Here is a 19,291-nt window from a genome sequence, read left to right on the forward strand (position 1 = left end):
GCTGGCTCAGCATCCAAACATGTTGTGCCTCAGAGATTCTCTCGTCCTCCTGTTTCATTCAACAACAGTCCAGCATGTTTCTGGCTTTTTCATCCAGAAAATTTTTTAAACGATTGAAGTTCAGCCCTTCTGTTCCTCAGAGATAAACTCTGTTAATAAATTCACAGTGTTTAGCTCCACTACAAATCACAAACAAAAAAGATGAGTGAGAAACAACAACTTCTGAGGCAGAAATTAATGACTTTAAATGAATTGAGTAGTTGACTTGAAAATCATGGACCAAAATATTCAGAGCACACATTTTCCGAGCTCAATCTGCGAGGCGTTGTTGCAGCAGACAGTCAAGTTGTTGATTTGCTCTTGGTGAGTTTTTGGAGGGCTGCAGGCTTTTAAACTGTTGAAACATGTTGAATTAAGCAGTTATACCTGGATTTTCCTGCTTGACTCTGTATGGAGAGATTAAAAGTCTCGTTCAGGTGCTGATATGTTCCAGGTGTAGATCACAGGAACAGTTTGCTCACCAGAGAGCAGGGTCTATTAAAGAAGCAATCCCTCCATAAGATTACTGCAGCTACAAGACACATGATTTATTTAGTGTTTGAGGGGGCTTCTCCATATTGAATTTGTTTTACAGCTGGATCACACATACAGCGTGGGGAAAGAGACGGACATACCTCCTCTTCTCCTGCAATCTCCATTGCTGCATCCGCAACTTTAGCTGAAGTGGATAATCACATTTCACAAGACACAACCCCCAATGAAACTCCAGCACACAAATCAGAAGAGCTCCTAAATTGATTAGCTTTTCTCCCGCGTGTGTCTGCAGAAGATAGTGCGCTTCTGCCTGCGCTACTGCAGTGACATGTATAGATCTTATTCTGGTCAGATTGTGCAGCGCCTCACTTGAGAGATGCCAGCTGCTGCATAAAAACAGCCCCCAGAAAATAATTCAGCGCTTTTGAGTTGTGCCCGCAGTTTGAGAGAAAGCAGTGAGGGATGTGGCTGTAAAACCAAAATTAGGTGGTCTATTTTTCTTCTGGGAATTTAAAATCTGTGCGACTTTGGGGTTTTACATAGACATGAGTTGCTATTCGAGCCCTTGTTCTGTCTGAATATTTCATTCAAACTTTGGCTGGGGCTGCCAATGAATAAATTAAATCAAACAGCAGCACTGCAGTGGAGGCAACACTTTAGTCATAAAAGTCCAAACTTTCTCATAGACATAATAATTTTTGCTCTGGAAATATTGAAGGTGAAGGCTGTGATATCCAGGAGGTGAGCATCACATCCACTGAAAATGTACAGTACCAAAGGCCTTGAGGCACAGGCCAGTATGAGATTGTCATAGTTTGGATAACCATGACTTATGGATACCCCGGTAAAATGGTACAGCACAAAAAATGTAAAAGAAAATTCATAAAATAATCTAATCAGTTTTAATTAAAAAGCAAAGGCAGCAGTTTTGCACACTAAAAGCAAAAATGCAACATTTGATTATTGCAGTATTTATCTATTTACACCTGTGGAACATAACCCAAAATTATTTGATAAACCATAGTTTATCAAAAATATTTGAAAGAAATTGCAATTTGAGAAGCTGAAAAACATTGAGGCAATGCTACTTTGCTGTCATTTGTGCCACAGCCTATCCAAGAACGCTATTTAGTTTCCTTGATTGGGTGAACCCTCAAGACTTTGGATTTCAGCTTCCCTGGTTGTGTTAAGAGATTTCCACTGTGCATAATAATGTATATTAAGGCATATTTGGTACTTCATCTATGAAAACATGCAGTTAAAAGTGTTTTAGAGGGGGTTTAAACTATTTGTAGATTTCAGCTATTTGTGGTTCCTAAACCCCATAGATATCAGAAGTCTGCTGTACAACTATGGGTTAAAAAAAACATTTGTCCTTTTAATCTTTCACGAAAATTTGACTTTCTTGAGGATTTATGGCTCATGGCTGCTCTGACTTCAGCCGTGAGTAGGCACCCTGCCATGTCATAAGATAGTAATTGTCGCAAAAATTATGAAATGAATATTTTGCTTAGCTTTACTTTTGATATCTTAAACTGTTGCTTCGCTTTAAATTTAGAAAGGCAAAAAGTCTAGAAATCTTAGACTGCTAGTAATAACCAAACAATTCCATAGTCGTAACAGTAAACACCTTTCTCCAACCTTATAGAAGAAGGTCCAGATGTCTTCTATATACAAAAACAAGCCACGACTCAGGACTGTGTGGATGTAGGAGCTTTTGACAGAGGGACTGAAAACTATGCCAAACAACACAGAGAAAAACAGCTCAAGCAGCCTGGAGGCTGCAGGAACCAATGTCCAGAGGCCCTGCAGAAACATCTACTAGAATCTACTCAAAATCCAAAATAAACACATGCGTGTTGAAAAGCACAAATACAGCATGCAAAATTGTGAACCTATGATGAACTCATGAGTCATCTCAATATAAAAATCTTCTGAAACTCAAGGAACAAACTAAGTACAACTCATGACAGACATTTTGCAAATAACCAGCTCTACACAGTCTTTTTTCCAGCATCTGGTTGAAAAGACACAATAGATTGTTGTTATTTTTGGCTAAATCTTTGAAAAGGATGAAAAATAAAGCAGCTGGTCCATACAAAAACAATTTCAGATACAACAAAATAAGAAACTGTGAGCAGAAAACCTGGCATACAACAGTAGATGATCAACTAAAGGAAGATACATCCGTCAGGTTCCATGTTGGATGGCTGGATTTATTTTTTCCTGTTTCTTAAAAGCATATTTGCCAAATTAATCTGATGTAGATCATTTTTTATGTCTTACACTTCGTCTGTATTCCTTCACGGAGCTATTATTTTTATTTCTAAACACACACTGCTCACGATGCCAACACGTTTGGTTAAAAAGACTGAAAAGTGAGAAAGAAAAAAACAGTCAAATATTTAACAAAAATGTGGAAATACCTAATAATAATGGCCACTAGAAAAATCTTACTAGAAAGTTTGGCTCCTATGAGGAGACATTATGGTTGGTAAAACTTTTTACAGTGAACAGAGATTAAATTACTAGCTGTAGTGGTTGTTCAACATCCACAGGTATTTCTAAAGTTCATGTATATGGATTGCCATAAAAATGAAATACTAATGCACAGCTTTTCAATTTAATTGCAGTTCCAGGGAGTTAATTTACTGCAAAACAGTTTTTAAAATGTTGCACATACCGACTAAAAGATGGTAATGAGGTCAATTTATCTCTAAAATCAATGTTTCTCTCCTCCTCTCTGAATGCAAAGGAGTGTTAAAGATTATACAGAAAGCCACTCTGACTGATTTTATAAATCTGTTTCTGTTTGCGCTAAGGTCTTATTAATACAAGTCTATTTTCACATACAGACATATACATATATAAATATATATTTCTTAGATTCCTTTTTACTAAATTAGTTAAATCAGTAACTCAAATAAATCTGAATGTGTAAGATAAACATACATTACATAACAAATCACAAAATAACACAATGAATGAATAAATAATTTGAGTATTTATATTGTTTTTTAAATACATAAAAATAAGCATGGAAACAAATATTAAATAAAAAATTACATAAAAATTTCTTTTTTTATTGTCATTGTTTAATATAATGTAAATTATTGTGTAATTTACCTCGTAAGCATTGTAAGTGTATAATAATAATAATAATAATAATAATAATAATTATTATATTATTATATATTATTATTATTATTATATTATTATATTATATATATATTTAATCACCATAATAATAATAATAATAATAATTATTATTATTATTATATTATTATTATTATTATTATTATTATTATTATTATTATTAATTAAAGGTTGTTCAAAGAGTCACAGTGACAATTTAAGTATTTCAAGATGGACTTTAATGATTAAAATAATAGATAAATAAACAACTAAATAAATAAATAGATAAATAGATAAATACATAAACATTATTTTGCACAGTTGCCTTTTCAGTTTCATGTTTAACAAATTAATTATCATGCAATCAATACATTATTTACCTACTACTCTTATTACGTCTTTCATTCGTTTCTCTATATACAGCAGCTGTATAGATATGTATTATATTACGGTCTCCGTTAGATTGTAGAAGTTTTTGCCTTTGATATTCCAACGAGTTTAATTTCATTTTGTTTGAACGGATCTCTACTGCCCCCTGGCGGAGATAAGAAGGTACAGCCACACCAGGGGAGGCGGGTTCCCAGATAGAGATGCTGGACGGAGGATTTTTCAGATGTTTGGCAGAATTGAACCTGGACATGCAAAATGTGTTGGTATTTGAAGGAAATACTATCAGAACCACATCGAGTTGCAAAAGCTGCCCTCCAATAAAAGATCTGAAACTGTAACACGTTTGCTTCTTTCCAGTAGAATTATAATCAGCATCTGTTGCTTATATTTCCAGAAAGATTTCTGATTAGTGTTGGAGTCATGAGCGTTGACTTGGGTCATGAAGAAGTCTTGCAGGCTCTCAGTTTGTTCCCGTGGATTCAACAGATCGTGTTGTGGCCGTGCCTGCGTGCATGTGGTTGCAGAGAAATCTTTTTCACACTTGCAGGGAACGCATGCGCGGAGAGGAAACCAACTGGTTTGTGTCAAGTCGGAGGCAGACGGATGTGATCGAGCTGAAAATCACCTGTATTCTGGCATTCATGGTGACACAGTAAGTAATCGATTTATTGGATTGTTCCTCCTCCCCTCCCCACCCCTAACCCCCTATAACATGATCACGTTTAAGAAGATTATCGCGTTTACGCTTTTTTTTTTTTCAAACAAAAATAAAACGCGGATAATTCAGGAGCATCTTTTTTCTGGATGTTCCAGCATCCATATAAATGTCCCTGAATTATTCATCATGACTTCTGTGTAATCGTCGCTAAATAAACCGACTTAGTCCTTCTCAGATTTCATTTTTCGGGGATATTTGCCTAAAAAATGAGAAACACAACATGGGAGGAAAGCAACATCTTATCAGCCCTCCCGATCAAATGATTTCATTGTATTTCTATAAATGGCCGCTCGCTTTGGGCTGAGAGCGATGCTTGCGTGTGCCATCACGCGTGCGTGTCCTCCCGAGGATGCAACTGATGGATGCGATCTCTGCGGTTCAAGGAATGACGCCGAGCCGCTGTCATAACCGCTCTCTGACAGAGAGGAGGGGAGCTGCCCCTCATGCTGGGATTCTTTCTGGATGTTTTTTTTCCCTCTTACTTTTCAGCATAATCCAGTTTGCTTTGGATGCATCTGACGTTAGTTTCCTTTCCACTTTGCATTAAGATGTCTTAACAGAACCTGCAAAAACTGCACAGAAAATGCCATTGGATGTCGAAATGCATTCTACAAAATGCATCTGCTGTAACAGGTGGAAACGAATAGAAGTTATCCTCAATTATCTTGAATATCATTGAAAAGATAATTCAGTTCAAATGTAAATCAGATGTTACTCAGTGTTGTATGTTTTTTAAATATGTCAGACCACTAACTCATGCTGGCTTTAAAAAAGAGATGAAGAATAAAGGAGATGAAGAAGCAACTGGGTTTCACCATATTTTTAGGGCACTGTTGTGCCAAATTTCACCCAACACACCAAAGAGATCTTAAAAAACACCGGGGAACCTTTCCAGGAGTTGGTAACCTACCAAACTTACTCCAAGAGCCAACCAGTGACTCGTCCTGGGAGTCACAAATGAACCATTTAAAGCACCCCAGACATTAGTTGTTTCTCGTAAGGTCAGTGTTTTCGATAACAGGAGAGAGAGACAAGGGGAAAAAAACATCCATGGAAAAGTTGCAAGGGTGGTGGTACCGTGATGGTCAGGAGCTGTACATAGTCAACAGAACCACAAATTTGACTCTAGTAGAAAGTCCTGAAGAAGAATGTCTAGTTCATGAGAGCTACAATTCAAAGCACATCAGTGAGTCTACCCTGAATTCAAAATGAAAAAAAAAAAAAAAGAAACACGAGCAGGAGACAAAAATAATTAAACCAGACGAATCTCAAACAAGCTGTTCCATCAACTGGTCTAAAGTTTAACATCATAACAAAGCAAAAAAAAAATAAAAATAGAATACAAAGTGCCAGAAAAGGACTCAAGAAATAGCCCAACTGTTTCTGTTGATCACTTCAAACATTTTCTTAAAGGTGCTTGTTTCCATTACGCTGATGTGAAATGTTGGAAGATGCCTTAACAAAGGGCATCCATGGTCTGGAACTTCATAGACTTCGTCCACCTTGAATGTTTCCAGTGTAGATCAGCTAAACATGCAGGATAGAAGCTCTAGACAGTGATCTGCCTAGAGATAAAAAAATAATACCTTTTTTTTTTTTTCCTTTTTTGTCTAAATCCACTTAAAATCTTTTCAGAAATTTAACCAAAACCTTGTCAGCAAGAGGCCTTGATGCGCAGCAATCCCGTCATTTTCAAAAGCAAGAATGAGTTTTTCCTTCGCCATCAGGGAGTCAGGAGTGTGAATGGCTCATAGAAATTGCCATGAAATCCAGATCTTACAGCAAGTTTCATAGAAGGTTAGATGGATGGATTGATTTGACTTTTAACCGAATCTAATGTGATCCTATTACCATTTTAATGCTCTCTTCTTGTGTCACCTTATTCCTGTCAGAGCTGCTCTTCATGCTTTTACCATTTTCCAGTGAACACTCCAACCTCCCTCGAACTCTGTGATGCTCCTCTGCTTGCAGTCCATGGGCTCAGAGCGGGCGGAGATGCGCAAGAGACAGATGCAGGTTCATCAGGAAGCAGCTGCCAGTGTCCTCCAAACGCGCCACAAAATGGGAAACACCCCCACCAACGCTTCAAACGCCTGCTGCTTCTGCTGGTGCTGCTGCTGTAGCTGCTCCTGGTAACAGACACACACCACCATTGGAACTAGCAACCAATGCTCAATATGATTATAATTAATGTTCTTTGTTCAGACTAACATTGGAAACCATTTTTTTTTGCAATCGGTTTGCCTTGCAGATGAATGTAACGACATTATTCAGACTTTTGGGACAGACTGGCAGAGTCGCGTAGGACTGTGAAATGAAAGAGAAATTATACTTGGGTTTTAATACTTTGGGAGATAAAAAGCTAGAAAAGTGTGTTGCATATGAGTTCAGCTTCAGACAAAACCCTGAGTTTCATCTGAAAGTTAGATTTCCGAGCATGACACCTCCACCACCATCCTCCATTGTGGGCATCATGTTATTTTCTTTTTTTTGAGCAGTGCCTTTTTTTTACAATTCCAAATACTGACAAGTTCCACTCTTGCTCCTTCAGACCATAAAACATTCTCCAGCAAAGTTTGAGGAGATGTTAGCCAGAAAGAAAATGTTCCATCTTTCAGCCCTATGTCTTAGGGTTGAAAGATCACAGTCAACCCCACCCTTTCTCCCAGAACAACAGGACCTCAGTGGTCACACGCAGAACCGTCTCCGGGGATTTAACCTGTTTTGCAGTTATCCATGGCTGAATCAAGCTTCCTCTGGGGGCAGCCACCATAATGCACTTCACAGGAGATGAGTTATTCATTTAATCTCTACTTGTATATGAATTTGGTTTTAATCATTGCACAGCAGCCACATTCCCAGTTGGGATGGCTCGCGGGGGACTCTCACCTGAACCAATTACTCCGGGGCCAGCTGCTGCAATAGAAGCAGCGAATTGCTTTTAATTATGCACAGGTGAGGCCCACGGGGGCAACAAGGTAGTTGACACATTTTATTATTAACGCAGGTGGTCCCAGCGGATCGGTGTGAACCTGCCATTTGTGCTGAGTCAATTTGAATGAGGAACAAACATCAGTTTATCTACACAATTCCAGATAAATATCTGACTGTTTTAAGGCGCTTGCTTTCACTTTGCATCAGGGGAGTCAGACCTGATGCAAAAAATTACATTTCAGAGTGGACTTGATCTGTCGTTGAGGATCAAAACTCATTGGCCAAGATTGTGTGCACAATGGAGGAATTTGACTTTGGCTTCAAAAGCTGACCCAATAAAGGAATGGATAAAAGAAATAATATAAAAAGGTATTTAAATCCAATTTTCATATAGAAAGAAAGAAGAGAGAAAGATAGAAGGAAGGAAAAGAGGAATAGATGTGGGAGTGTGAAGATTCTTATTTTGGTTCACAGCAGTGGCTGACTTCTCTGGCTGTAGTGTTCATTGTGTTCGTCAGAGAGACAATCTGGGGGAAGAAACTCTCTCTGTGGCTACTTATTTTTGCAAATACAGCCCTGAAAGCTGGACCTCAAGATAAAGATTCAAACTGTTTGTGTCCAGGATGTGCGGGTTCTGTAGGGATGTTAACCATCTTTCCCCTTACTCTGTACCTGTACTGTAATACAAGTGCTAGGCAAAGTTCTGGACTGAAAATAAGTGAAATAGCAGCCAGAGTCCAGCGATGGGACTTTAAGCGACAAACCAGCACAATGTTTATGACTGTGAAGTAGAAGGAAAATAGAATGCAGTATTCAAAATGTGTTCTTTGTAAGCTTGCTCACGTTTGGTCTGGATGGAGAACAATCCTCAGTCTAACCCTATCAACCACATATCATTGATCAATTTTAGGTTTCTGGGTCAAACGTGAAAGAAAACTGAAGGAGCTAGAGGTTTGTAAATACTTTAGTAAGGTTGTTGTAAAGTCTGTCTGCTTTGAAGCAAAATCTAGGGAAATTATTGAAGATGTTAGTCAACATTCTTGGTTTTTCGAACAAAAGATGGGATTAAATATTCCTGTTGTTTTGACTGCTCAGACATAATACCTACTCTCAATCTTTTCAGCTTGACTGTTAGAGGAGACGAAGAAACCATACAGGGGTCAACGTTTGAGCAGCAGCCAGAAGGAAACTCCAATTGTGAAGAGAGGTAACTCCCTTCTTCACTTCTCGAAAAATGACTTTAAGGAAACCCAACTGTCTTTGCAAAACAAATTCTTCATTCATTCCTCAGCCCGAAACCCACCGTGGACGAAGCTCGCTCCTGGGCGGTGTCGTTTGAGAAGCTGATGAAAAGTGCAGCTGGGCGAAGCTGCTTTAGGCAGTTCCTGAGGACGGAGTTCAGCGAAGAGAACATGATGTTCTGGCTCGCATGCGAGGATCTGAAAAAAGAGACGAATAAGACTGTGGTGGAGGAGAAAGTCCGCCAAATATATGAGGACTTCATCTCCATTCTGTCCCCAAAAGAGGTGAGACAAAGAAGTTGATCAAGTCAAAGAGGAGGTGTTAAATTTAACGCCAAATTCATCAGGAAATAGTGGACAAAACGAATCATCTCAAAAGGTTGGGATTAATGTCCCCTCTGCCTTGCTGTTTTTATTGTAATATACATTAAAGTTTGAAGAATTTCCTCCAACTGAACATGTTCTTCAACATGTTCAGTTGGACATAGAGCATGATGTGTTGCTCTTTGAGATCTTTTTTTTTATTCTGTTCAATTTCCATAATTCCCTCATTTTGCAGGTAAAATAAGTAATCAGGGATGGGTGTGGTTAGTGAACTTGAACAAAACAATGTAGTTTAGAAAGTCTTTTTACCATAATAAATCACAAAAAAAAGAAACTTATCGACTTTCCTTATACGTCGTTTAATTCAGCATCTCACCATTTTCTTGCCCTACAGGTCAGCTTGGACTCCCGCGTGCGAGAGGTGATAAACCGCAACATGCTGGAGCCGACCTCATGCACATTTGACGACGCTCAGCAGCAGATCTACACATTGATGCAGAGAGACTCGTACCCTCGCTACATAAACTCGCCTGCGTACACAGATCTGCTCAACAGCTTGGAGGAGCCTCCCCCGGAGCCATAAACTCTCTCCACTGCCACACTGTTAGCTTTTCAGCGCATGCATCCCCCCCAAACACACACATACTCAAACTAAAGGAGGAGCTTTTGTGTAAAAAGTCAGAGACCTGCTATTTAGAGAAAGACAGACAGGAAAATGAACCCAGCTGAAAGCCAGTCTTTATCCAGCTGATAACTGCTGTTTATTTCCGCATGATTAGTGGATTTCCAAGTCCTGCAGAGCAACCAAGAACAAAAGCTAGGTTTGGCATCTGTTACTGTATTTGTTCAGAAAACATATCTATATTTTTATACATATATAAATATATATAAATATATTCCCTAGCGCTTGACATTGCACTTTTCTACCTTATTTAAAGCGGGAAAGCATGTATCTGTGAGCACTGCATTTGTATTTAGGTATATTGTGAGCCTTAATGCATATTCAGTTCTTGTAGAAACTTGTAGGTTTTATTTAAATGTACCTTAGGAAGAAAGGAAAGTGCCTTGGATCAACATCTTCTACACAAGCACCTTTTAGTTCGACGTGAACGGTGCGACAATGACTTCACATGTTGGTGCTTTCAGCTCTTCTCAAAGATATATATGAAAGGTTTTTACAACTCGACGAGCTGATACCCAGAGATCGATCTCGTCTGTGCGTTTCAATACTGTGATATTAGTTATATATTTAATTTCAACAGAACAGGGAAAAATATGCTGAATACATGACCATGAACACTGATATATTTATGTATGATTTAAAAAAAAAGGGAATTTGTGTGAAATAGCTATTTGAATTCTCACGAATTAAATAAAGCACAATCATATGTTCTTGCTCTCATTTGATATGAGCATTAATTAAATGTTTTGTGAATTCTTTATTGGGCTGCCTTTGTGACCCAGTTGCACCCCTTAACCAGCTAGATATACAAGAGCTTATATAAATGCGTTATTTATTTACATGTTTTTTTTTCTCAAAATCGAAATGGACTCCCTCTGTTTTGGTTAAATCTCACTCTTATCAAGTTGCACCATGGTCAGATGGATTTTGTTGCCATCAACAAGTTTCTAATGTAATTCTGATGGATATTTGACGGCGCTTCTTGGCTGAATCAGCCGAGCAGATTTAAATGAGCATGTTTACTGTGAGAGGTTCAGGTATTGTAGGGTTGAGGTCTGGGCTAGGCTCATCAGCCTAATTGATCTCACTAAAAAAATAAATAAATAACAGTCCGGATGTGTGTTTGGACTGATTATCCTTCTGGACCACCAAACTGACCACCATGAAACAACAGTGCTGAATTTGGCTTTAAATCCAATAATGTGGAGTATTTCACTGTTTGTTGGCAACTATAGCAATTAAATCAGCTCTAAATCAAAATCTATAATAGCTGAACTTCAAAAACTCAGCATGGATTTTTCTAAGACAAATAGCAGTTTGTGATTAACAAATACAAGTGTAGGTTAAAACTCAAAGAGAATCTGGAAGCCAAAAAAGTAGTACTGAAATGGCCCTTTTTTTATTCTGTAATGCGTGCACATTTACCTGTCGATTTGTAGTCATCAACTCCAAAAATAGCAATAAAATAGTGCGACAAATCAAAAGTAAATGGGATGATCTGAAAGCAAAATAATGTACATTTCTTTTCTTTTTTTTATCTTGAGTAAAGAGAAAAACAGTAGGAAAATGCGAGTTCTGTCTTTGATACCTATCCGGAGGTGCTGGAACCCAATCCGGGTTTACTTTCAGTAGGATTCAAAAATACTCCCTCTGTCAAGGGAAATGCAAAATACTTTTCAATTATTTGTCGCAGTCTTGAGAACAGAAAAGAAATGAAAATGGAATCAGCACATCAAGGAAAATCTGTACCATCCAGAAAATGCCTGATCACTACATCTCTACAAAATGGCAATTTTGCTAAAGCAACTCATGTAGCCAAAGGGATACATCGCTCATAAATACTTGAATTTCAAAAGCTTTTTTTTTTTTTTTTTACAGCAGCCCATTTATTGTGAGAGTGTCAGTATTAAACTTCAAAGTTCAGCCCTAGTTATTATAACACATACAGTTCCTGCAAAAATGGCTCGTCTCAGTGGCAACATGCTTTGCAATCAAGCACCTAATGTTCCTCTACAGTAACACTGAGTGGAGCTTGTGGCTCTAGAGGAGATGCAGCATTGTGTCAGTCAGGCCTTTCTTCAGGGTAACAGGAAACCCCAGGTATCTGTGGGCCTATGGAGCAGCAGCACACATTTACTGTCAGGTACAGTTCATGGTCGTAAGTCCACCAAATTTTAGAGGAGTGGAGACCAAAAGACTCGGACAGCACTGAGTCTGAGTGGGGCCACTCACTCGTCGCTGATGGCAGGAAGCTGTTTCTCTATGAAACGCTTGACGTCGATCATTTCCTACAGAGGAACAAAAAGACGCAGGCTGTAATGCCAACTGAACGAGAGGTGCTACTGCTTCTCAGAAAGGACTGCCTGCAGACTGACCTCTGGACAGGCACTGTGAGGTAGACCGTGGTACGATTTAAAGGTGACGTTGGCCGAGTTGATGAGGCTTTTGATCTTCTCCGCCGTCTGGGTGCCGAATATAAACGGGACGAGGGGATCGGAATCCCCGTGGCACTGGAGGACATGCATGTCCTTGTTAGCACTGTTGGCAGCCGCCTGAGAATAGAAGAGATTAGGATTGTTTTTATGATCCGATTATGACAGATTATGAGTAGGAAGGGAATATCCTTGCAGCATGGTTTCATTAAAGGGATGGTTCAGAGGAAAAAGAAGTGGCTTACATGCTCATTTTTAAGAAAATTATTAACTGTCACAATCATGTTCTGCTTGTTGTGCCTGCTACGCTCACTCGTGCTGATTTCTGATGCTGCATTTAAATGAAGCTGTAAATGTGGAGGTGCTGTTGGTTTTCTACCTCAGGGAAGGATTTACGGAGGGGAAGCCAACAGCTCAGCGCGACCACACCGGCAAGCTTCTGCTGAGATGTCAGAGCCGTGTACAGAGACAACGCTCCACCCTGTAAAAACAAACCCAAAATAATCTGTAACTTCCATTTGATTAAATTCACCCACAGAGACAACAAACATCCATGAAGGGAGGAGAAGCTGTGTCAAAGGTCAAATAAGAAAATGCTGATATTATGGTAGACACTGGTGGATGGACAGAAAGTTTAAATAATGTAATGTGTTTAAAAAAAAAAGTCTGGCAATACAAATATATTCCCATACATTTCCTAGTGTATGTATTCATTTTGCATACTTGTGGAAAACCAGGAGCCTAAATAACACTCACACACTTTCTAAAAATGAAACGCATACCTGCGAAAATCCACCCAGGAGAATTCTGTGTGAAGGTATCCCATTCCTCACTTCTTGATCTATCATAGCTTTAACTGCACAATGACATGAAAATAAACAAAAACAAAACAAAAAAACCTTATTATTTAACCTTAGTAAAGTTTTTCAACCATTATTTAAACTTACCATTTTCAGACGCTCTCTTGATACCAGCCTCGTCTTCATCGGCCTCTGGACTCAGCCCGTAGATATCAAACCTACAAGTGGTGGAATAAGCATCAGAATCGCTGTGACGTAGAGATACACTGATGTGAAAATATGATTCATCGCCGTCACATAAACTAGCAAATACCACCCGGCCAACCCAATTCCAACTAGATGGAAATAAACATTGGTTATTTAAATTACCCCAGAATTACTAATCAAACAGATACAATATTTTAAAAAATATTGTATCACTAACACTAACACTAACATTAGTGTTAGTGTTAGTGTCAACACTAACACTAATGTTAGTGTTGATCCGTGATTGAGCAAAAATTAGAAATACTTTTTTTTTTTCTTTACAGTGAACACACCACATCTACAAGGTACTAGATGTGACTCCTAAGTGTGGATGTTGTTCACTGTACAGGAAGAAAACTAGAAAATTATGAAGAAGCATATTTCATGTTTATACATGACATGAAGAAGCACAAAAGGCTTTAATAGCTTCTCGAAAAAAATCTACTTAATATACAAAGAGATTTAATTAAGCCAATCGTTCTAATTATTAATTCAGTTAAATGAGAGTTTAATACTTATTTTGTCTGGATTTTTTTGTTGTTGTCGTTCAAAAGCAAAACTGTGTAACAATTGTTACTTTTTTGCCACTTGTCACCACAACTGTTTCTGGTATAATCCAATTTCTCAAATACACAGTTATTTTAATTTAATCTTGTAAAGAAAAATTCTTCTGTTGGAAATTTTACACAACAATATTTTGAGGAGTACAAAGATTGTTTTAAAAGATAGTGAGTAATAATGCAGGTTTTGAAAGGAGTGAAGAAATTTGCTTTAATTCTATTTAGTTGAATTTATGAAAAACAACCTGATCTGGATCAACGCCTGCAAAATTTTTGTCAATTTGTAAATTTTGATTGATTCTTTTAAAAGTTATTTACATAATTGCTCAATTTTTCCACTTAAAAAATATGGTGTTGACAAAAAATATCAGGGGGAAGTGGAGTATTTCACTGTTATCTATAATTCTAAAAAGCAAACTAAGTCTGTAGGTAAATAAAAAAACAAACAAACAAAAAAATCATAGTTGACAATCAGTGATCAAAAATTTGCCCAATTTCAAATTGGTGCACCTCCTGAAAAGTGCCCCTGGAAACTCAATCTGCACTTTTTCATACCATTAAATGAAAACAAACATTAACATTCTGGAACTCTAAATCTCTTCAAAAATAAATACATAATTAAAAAAATCAATCTGGGGCCTCACCATGAAGGCATGGACATCCTCATGTTGAGAGAAACAGGCATTGTAGGACTGCAGATTCAGACATATTTGCAAGAATTAATGCGAGTTGCAGTGCAAGTGAAGGTTCTGAATGTATTAAAAGGCATAATTTGCTCTACAAACACACCAGGAGCACTTACGCATGTGGACAGATGTATTTCACATGAGGTATTCTAATGCCTTCAAATGCCTCTGCCCATCCGTGCCTGTCAAATTTGAAACAATAACAAACTCAAGCAGAAGCACCGTTAGCTTAACTTTAACAGCAATTATTCTGAGTCTAAGAGAGCAGGAAGACTTACCCAGTATCACCAAGGCCATGCAGAAAAATGACCTATAAATCAGAACATGCACGTCTGTAACATGAGGTAGAGGCTGGCAGCTGTCACATTTTTAGCAGCTTCTGTTCTTTAACACTTTAAAGGCAGCAACTGATGATTTGACCGAGTTTAAATAGAAAGTTTGCTCTCTGAAACGACTCTATTACTCACCGCCGCAGTGGCTTTCCGGGCAGCAGGCACGATGGCAGGTAAAGGCGCTGACATGTTGTTACCGCACATACAGCGCCTAGGCAGCCACAATTTAGCTGATCTCGGCTAAACTCTGACACTAAGCAGGTGTTTAGGCGGTAATTCAAACTATAACTGAGGAGAATGTTTTAACTGAGGAAACTGGTGAAAGGTACCCGGCCTCCTTTTGCTAAAGAAAAAAAAAACCCTGAATTTTCTTTTCTTGAAGTTGAATTCCGTGAGAAGTCAAACGGTCGGCTGGCTCTCCAAGCTACAAGGACTCTTGTTTTCCAACTGACTGGGCTGTTTTAGTCCCGCCCCCGGAGCTACCTGATTGGTTGTTTACTGATCCTCTTTAGCAATGCAAGTTACTCATTGGTTCTGGTCAAACCGAGTTAAGTCCTCTGCTGAATAAACACCAACGAAACCTACAAAATAATGGCATTGATGGGCGCATACTACTACTACTACTACTACTACTACTAATAATAATAATAATAACAGTTATTATATTATTATTATTATTATTAATAACAATTATTATTATTATTATTATTATTATTATTATTATTATTATTATTATTATTATAGTTTCCATTATGTTTTATATCTATATGATGAAAACATAGAACAACTGACATGCACGTCTGTAACATAATAAGCTTTATCATGCTTATTATTAGCATGATAAAGGAGAGTAACCAAAAAGTTTAAATACAGATTACAATTGATGATGTTACATATGTTTTTATCACAAGGGGATTTAAAATAGGCCGCATCCTATCCTTAGGACCAGATTAATAGAAATAATTGAATGATTAATGATAATAATTTAAAGTATTTTATTTCTTTTCAAGTCGTTACATTTATTTGCGTATTCATCTTTGTAATTGTTGGCTTGGCTGTATTTTATCTTTTCAATGACTGAAAATGGCTTTACAGAATCTGGCGCTCCCTTGTGGCAGCATCACTGCAGTATCTGTTCGTATCCATGACAGCAACTTATTTTATGTCTTACTGAATTTTAGCCACTGTTTAACAGCATAATATTTGAGTTTGTAAATGTGAGCTTTGTACAGCTTATAGAGGCCTTGAACGATGGCGAGATTGAGTGACATGCTTTTAATTTGAAACAACCTATGGCGCTACAGAACAATCACATCCGCTGTCATGTTGTCACGTGACCTTGTGTCCTTGGTTCGCTATCTTGACATGTGAGCAGCAGAAACATGTCTTTCCCTAAAAAACCCGGCGGTAAAGGACTGGACGTTTTGCAAAATCTACCGAGAATAACTTTAGCAAATTTACGTCCTGAACCAGGAGCAAGAAAGAATGTAAGCTGTATTTTCCTTTCCTTTATTGTGGTCACCGTTAGCAGCTAATATGCTACAATAATAGCATGACGTTTCCTTGCTTTATAAGACAGCGCACCAGCTAATCTAAAGCCGTTGCTATTTTGCAGGAAAAGCGGCGGGGCAGAGGACAGCACGGAGGTAACAGGAGCGGGAGAGGCCACAAAGGAGAGCGGCAGAGAGGGACCAGACCTCGGCTGGGGTTCGAAGGGGGACAGACCCCCTTCTACTTGAGAATTCCTAAATATGGCTTCAATGAAGGTCACAGGTAAACAAAAGAAATCGTTTCTTGATTTGTTTAAGTTCAATATTAGTGACACAGAATATGCTAATAGACTCCGAGTATCATTTATTAAAAATGCACCGATTGCTCTCAAGATGAGCGGAATCGACCGATCTTTAGCATGTCAGGATGACAAAGTGACTTAGAAGCTGAGATTTTCTTTAAGAGTAACATGTTATATTGATAACATCACAAAGGACATTCGGCATACACAGTTTCTTTGGAAAGTCTGCATTCACTGTCCCTGGTGACTCATGCTTTCTTGAAAACTTACCTTTATAAGTCTTTTGACCATGGAAATGTCATTGTTCATATCATAATTAAAATTAAGCACCCAATAAGCTCTAATTTTCATTAAGGTGGTGTTTAATAATTTCTGAACCAACAGTATCCGGTGTTATAAGTACATTTCTGTTGTTGTTCCTTACAAGTCGCCGTCCACAATACCAGCCTTTAACGTTGAAAAGACTGCAGTACTTGATTGATTTGGGTCGGATCGACCCATCACAGCCCATAGACCTGACCCAGCTTGTCAACGCCAGAGGAGTCACCATACAGCCATTGAAGAGGGACTATGGAGTCCAGCTTGTTGATGAGGTAATTTTAGCTTGATTCATTGTCAATGTACCACACCTGGAGGCGGTTCTAGAAAGTATTGACTCAAAGAATATAAATGCACACCACACATTCACAATTTTTATTTGTAAATCATTTTTTTTACATTGATTTAAAATCAGTGTTTTTTAAATCATTGACAAATATATGCTACTTTGTGTCAGTCCATGACTTAAAAACCTAGTAAATGACATTCAAATTTTTATTTGATACATGACATAATGTGAAAATGGGATGAATATATTTGCAAAACAATGAATCTTAAGCAAGATCAGATAATATATTCAGCTAAATGAATATATATTCAGTTTTTAGATTTGATCAGTTTTTAGATTAGATTTAGATCTTTAGATTTGGGCATTTGATACAGAAAACATTGCAATCAAATGCAATAAATAAACTGTTAGACTTTATGCAGCTTTTAAACATGTATGAAAGTGAAGTAATTGCAGGTCTTAAGAAGATCAATATTAGATCAAATACCATCACCAGGTGGCGCCACATGATGGTGTTGTGACTAATGAAGAGACGCCTTGTCGACTTCTGATTTTCACCCTTTTCCAGTTCTTATTTATTTTCCGTTTCTTTCAGGGTTCTGACATTTTTGTAGCAAAAATCAACATTGAGGTTCAGAGAGCAACTGAAGGAGCCATAGCAGCTATCGAACGGAATGGAGGCATCATCACCAACAGCTTCTATGATCCCATAAGTCTCGGTAAATAAACAATAGTAATGCAGCTAACTTATTATAGTATTGTTTTTTTTTTCAATGAAAGGCATGCCAATGTATTATGTTTTCACAGGAATCCTTATCAAGCCCGTCCCGTTCTTCATGAGGGGGCAGCCAATCCCGAAGCGGATGCTGCCGGGAGAGGACATGGTCCCGTATTACATGAGTGCTGAAAACCGGGGTTACTTAGCAGATCCGGAAGAAATCCAGCAGGCCCGCCGCGCCTTGGCGCAGAAGTACGGCTACGTGCTGCCAGATATTTCAAAGGATGAACTGTGTCACATGCTGGCCATGAGGAAGGATGTTCGACAGATCTTCTTTGGCCTGTCTCCAGGCTGGGTCGTTAACATGCCAGAGAAGAAGATCCTGAAACCTACCGACGAGAAACTACTGCAATATTACTCCTCTTAGGTGTTCACATGGTTAAACTGTTGATTTTATATGCCCAAATTAAATATCGTCTCAAAAATTACGTTCATCCCATCTGGAGTTATTTTTGTGACTGAACACTCTTGTGTCCCGGCAAAACTGCATGATGGAAGGAACGTGAACTGTAACAGGTGAGGGGGAAATAAGGAAAATAAGATAACTCAAAGAATGAAAACAGGAAACAGATGCCTGGTGATGTGTGTTACTTGTGAAATGGCTTTGCATAGGGGCCCTACAAGGGGGAGTTTGAAATTAGTCATATGCAGCTGTATCCTGGAGTAGATGTTCAAAAGATTCATCTGCCCCCTCTAAACTCAGCCCCCACCCCACATACATATACCTTTTTTTGAAGACAATCACAGCAGTAACATTTTAGATATGAAAACAGTTTATTCACTTAGCCAAATTACATCATATGTGTATTTTAATAGTCTACATCTTGATAATACTGTTTTGTCTTTAATGACTCCATGGGGTTGAAATGTCAAACTATAAATAACTTGGTATTTTATGCAGAAGTTTTATCAAAGGAAGCATGCAGTGCCCTGTCAAACTTTATTTACATATGTATAATCACATATTCAAAAGGGTTTTTTTGATAATTCAGATGATAGACCAACAAACCAAGTTTGAAGTGAATGCAAAATTCTGATCTAATAAAACTTGGTGGTGCAGTTGTACATCATTGTCTTACACCAAGAAGTTCCGGGTTCAG

At 38.1% G+C, this 19,291-nt stretch overlaps 3 protein-coding genes across 5 annotated transcripts; 2 read left to right on the forward strand and 1 right to left on the reverse strand.

Annotated features, from left to right (window-relative positions):
• Positions 1-4,498: 4,498 nt before the first annotated feature.
• LOC129364857 (regulator of G-protein signaling 20) lies at positions 4,499-10,700 on the forward strand. 3 transcript variants are annotated; one of them, XM_055037777.1, is made up of 6 exons: positions 4,671-4,711; positions 6,413-6,574; positions 6,701-6,909; positions 8,835-8,918; positions 9,003-9,237; positions 9,671-10,700. In XM_055037777.1, the coding sequence occupies exons 3-6, from the start codon at positions 6,731-6,733 to the stop codon at positions 9,857-9,859; spliced, it is 687 nt and encodes a 228-aa protein (XP_054893752.1). In that variant the 5' UTR covers positions 4,671-4,711; positions 6,413-6,574; positions 6,701-6,730; the 3' UTR covers positions 9,860-10,700. The 3 variants fall into 3 exon arrangements, with proteins under 3 accessions (XP_054893750.1, XP_054893751.1, XP_054893752.1); XM_055037775.1 differs by lacking the exon at positions 6,413-6,574 and having other exon boundaries at positions 4,499-4,711; positions 6,749-6,909; XM_055037776.1 differs by lacking the exon at positions 6,413-6,574 and having other exon boundaries at positions 4,615-4,711.
• A 635-nt stretch (positions 10,701-11,335) lies between these two features.
• LOC129364858 (acyl-protein thioesterase 1-like) lies at positions 11,336-15,467 on the reverse strand. Its single transcript, XM_055037778.1, has 10 exons — positions 15,150-15,467; positions 14,961-14,992; positions 14,799-14,864; positions 14,641-14,688; positions 13,338-13,408; positions 13,173-13,246; positions 12,770-12,871; positions 12,334-12,510; positions 12,191-12,246; positions 11,336-12,070 (listed from the first exon to the last, which is right to left on the reverse strand). Exons 1-10 carry the CDS (start codon positions 15,216-15,218, stop codon positions 12,037-12,039), a joined length of 729 nt encoding a protein of 242 aa, XP_054893753.1. The 5' UTR covers positions 15,219-15,467; the 3' UTR covers positions 11,336-12,036.
• An 867-nt stretch (positions 15,468-16,334) lies between these two features.
• Positions 16,335-18,619, forward strand: mrpl15 (mitochondrial ribosomal protein L15). The gene is made up of 5 exons (XM_055037644.1): positions 16,335-16,501; positions 16,630-16,787; positions 17,234-17,399; positions 18,009-18,132; positions 18,221-18,619. Exons 1-5 carry the CDS (start codon positions 16,397-16,399, stop codon positions 18,556-18,558), a joined length of 891 nt encoding a protein of 296 aa, XP_054893619.1. The 5' UTR covers positions 16,335-16,396; the 3' UTR covers positions 18,559-18,619.
• The last annotated feature ends 672 nt before the right edge of the window (positions 18,620-19,291 follow it).

Source organism: Poeciliopsis prolifica, unplaced genomic scaffold, assembly GCF_027474105.1.
Source record: "Poeciliopsis prolifica strain line A6 unplaced genomic scaffold, Auburn_PproV2 SCAFFOLD012, whole genome shotgun sequence".
NCBI classification, from domain to species: domain Eukaryota; kingdom Metazoa; phylum Chordata; class Actinopteri; order Cyprinodontiformes; family Poeciliidae; genus Poeciliopsis; species Poeciliopsis prolifica.

What these genes read in the sequence shown, in the direction of transcription:
- mrpl15 (XM_055037644.1), top strand. Translation starts at nt 16,397, where the DNA reads ATGTCTTTCCCTAAAAAACCCGGCGGTAAAGGACTGGACGTTTTGCAA. An exon ending in GGCTTCAATGAAGGTCACAG is followed by an intron (nt 16,788 to 17,233) that starts GTAAACAAAAGA and finishes GTTCCTTACAAG; the next exon opens with TCGCCGTCCACAATACCAGC. An exon ending in CTATGATCCCATAAGTCTCG is followed by an intron (nt 18,133 to 18,220) that starts GTAAATAAACAA and finishes ATGTTTTCACAG; the next exon opens with GAATCCTTATCAAGCCCGTC.
- LOC129364858 (XM_055037778.1), bottom strand. Translation starts at nt 15,218, where the DNA reads ATGTGCGGTAACAACATGTCAGCGCCTTTACCTGCCATCGTGCCTGCT. An exon ending in CATGGCCTTGGTGATACTGG is followed by an intron (nt 14,865 to 14,960) that starts GTAAGTCTTCCT and finishes CAAATTTGACAG; the next exon opens with GCACGGATGGGCAGAGGCAT. An exon ending in TCCGTAAATCCTTCCCTGAG is followed by an intron (nt 12,511 to 12,769) that starts GTAGAAAACCAA and finishes TTCTATTCTCAG; the next exon opens with GCGGCTGCCAACAGTGCTAA.
- LOC129364857 (XM_055037775.1), top strand. Translation starts at nt 4,499, where the DNA reads ATGAAGAAGTCTTGCAGGCTCTCAGTTTGTTCCCGTGGATTCAACAGA. An exon ending in CTGGCATTCATGGTGACACA is followed by an intron (nt 4,712 to 6,748) that starts GTAAGTAATCGA and finishes CTCTGCTTGCAG; the next exon opens with TCCATGGGCTCAGAGCGGGC. An exon ending in AACTCCAATTGTGAAGAGAG is followed by an intron (nt 8,919 to 9,002) that starts GTAACTCCCTTC and finishes TTCATTCCTCAG; the next exon opens with CCCGAAACCCACCGTGGACG.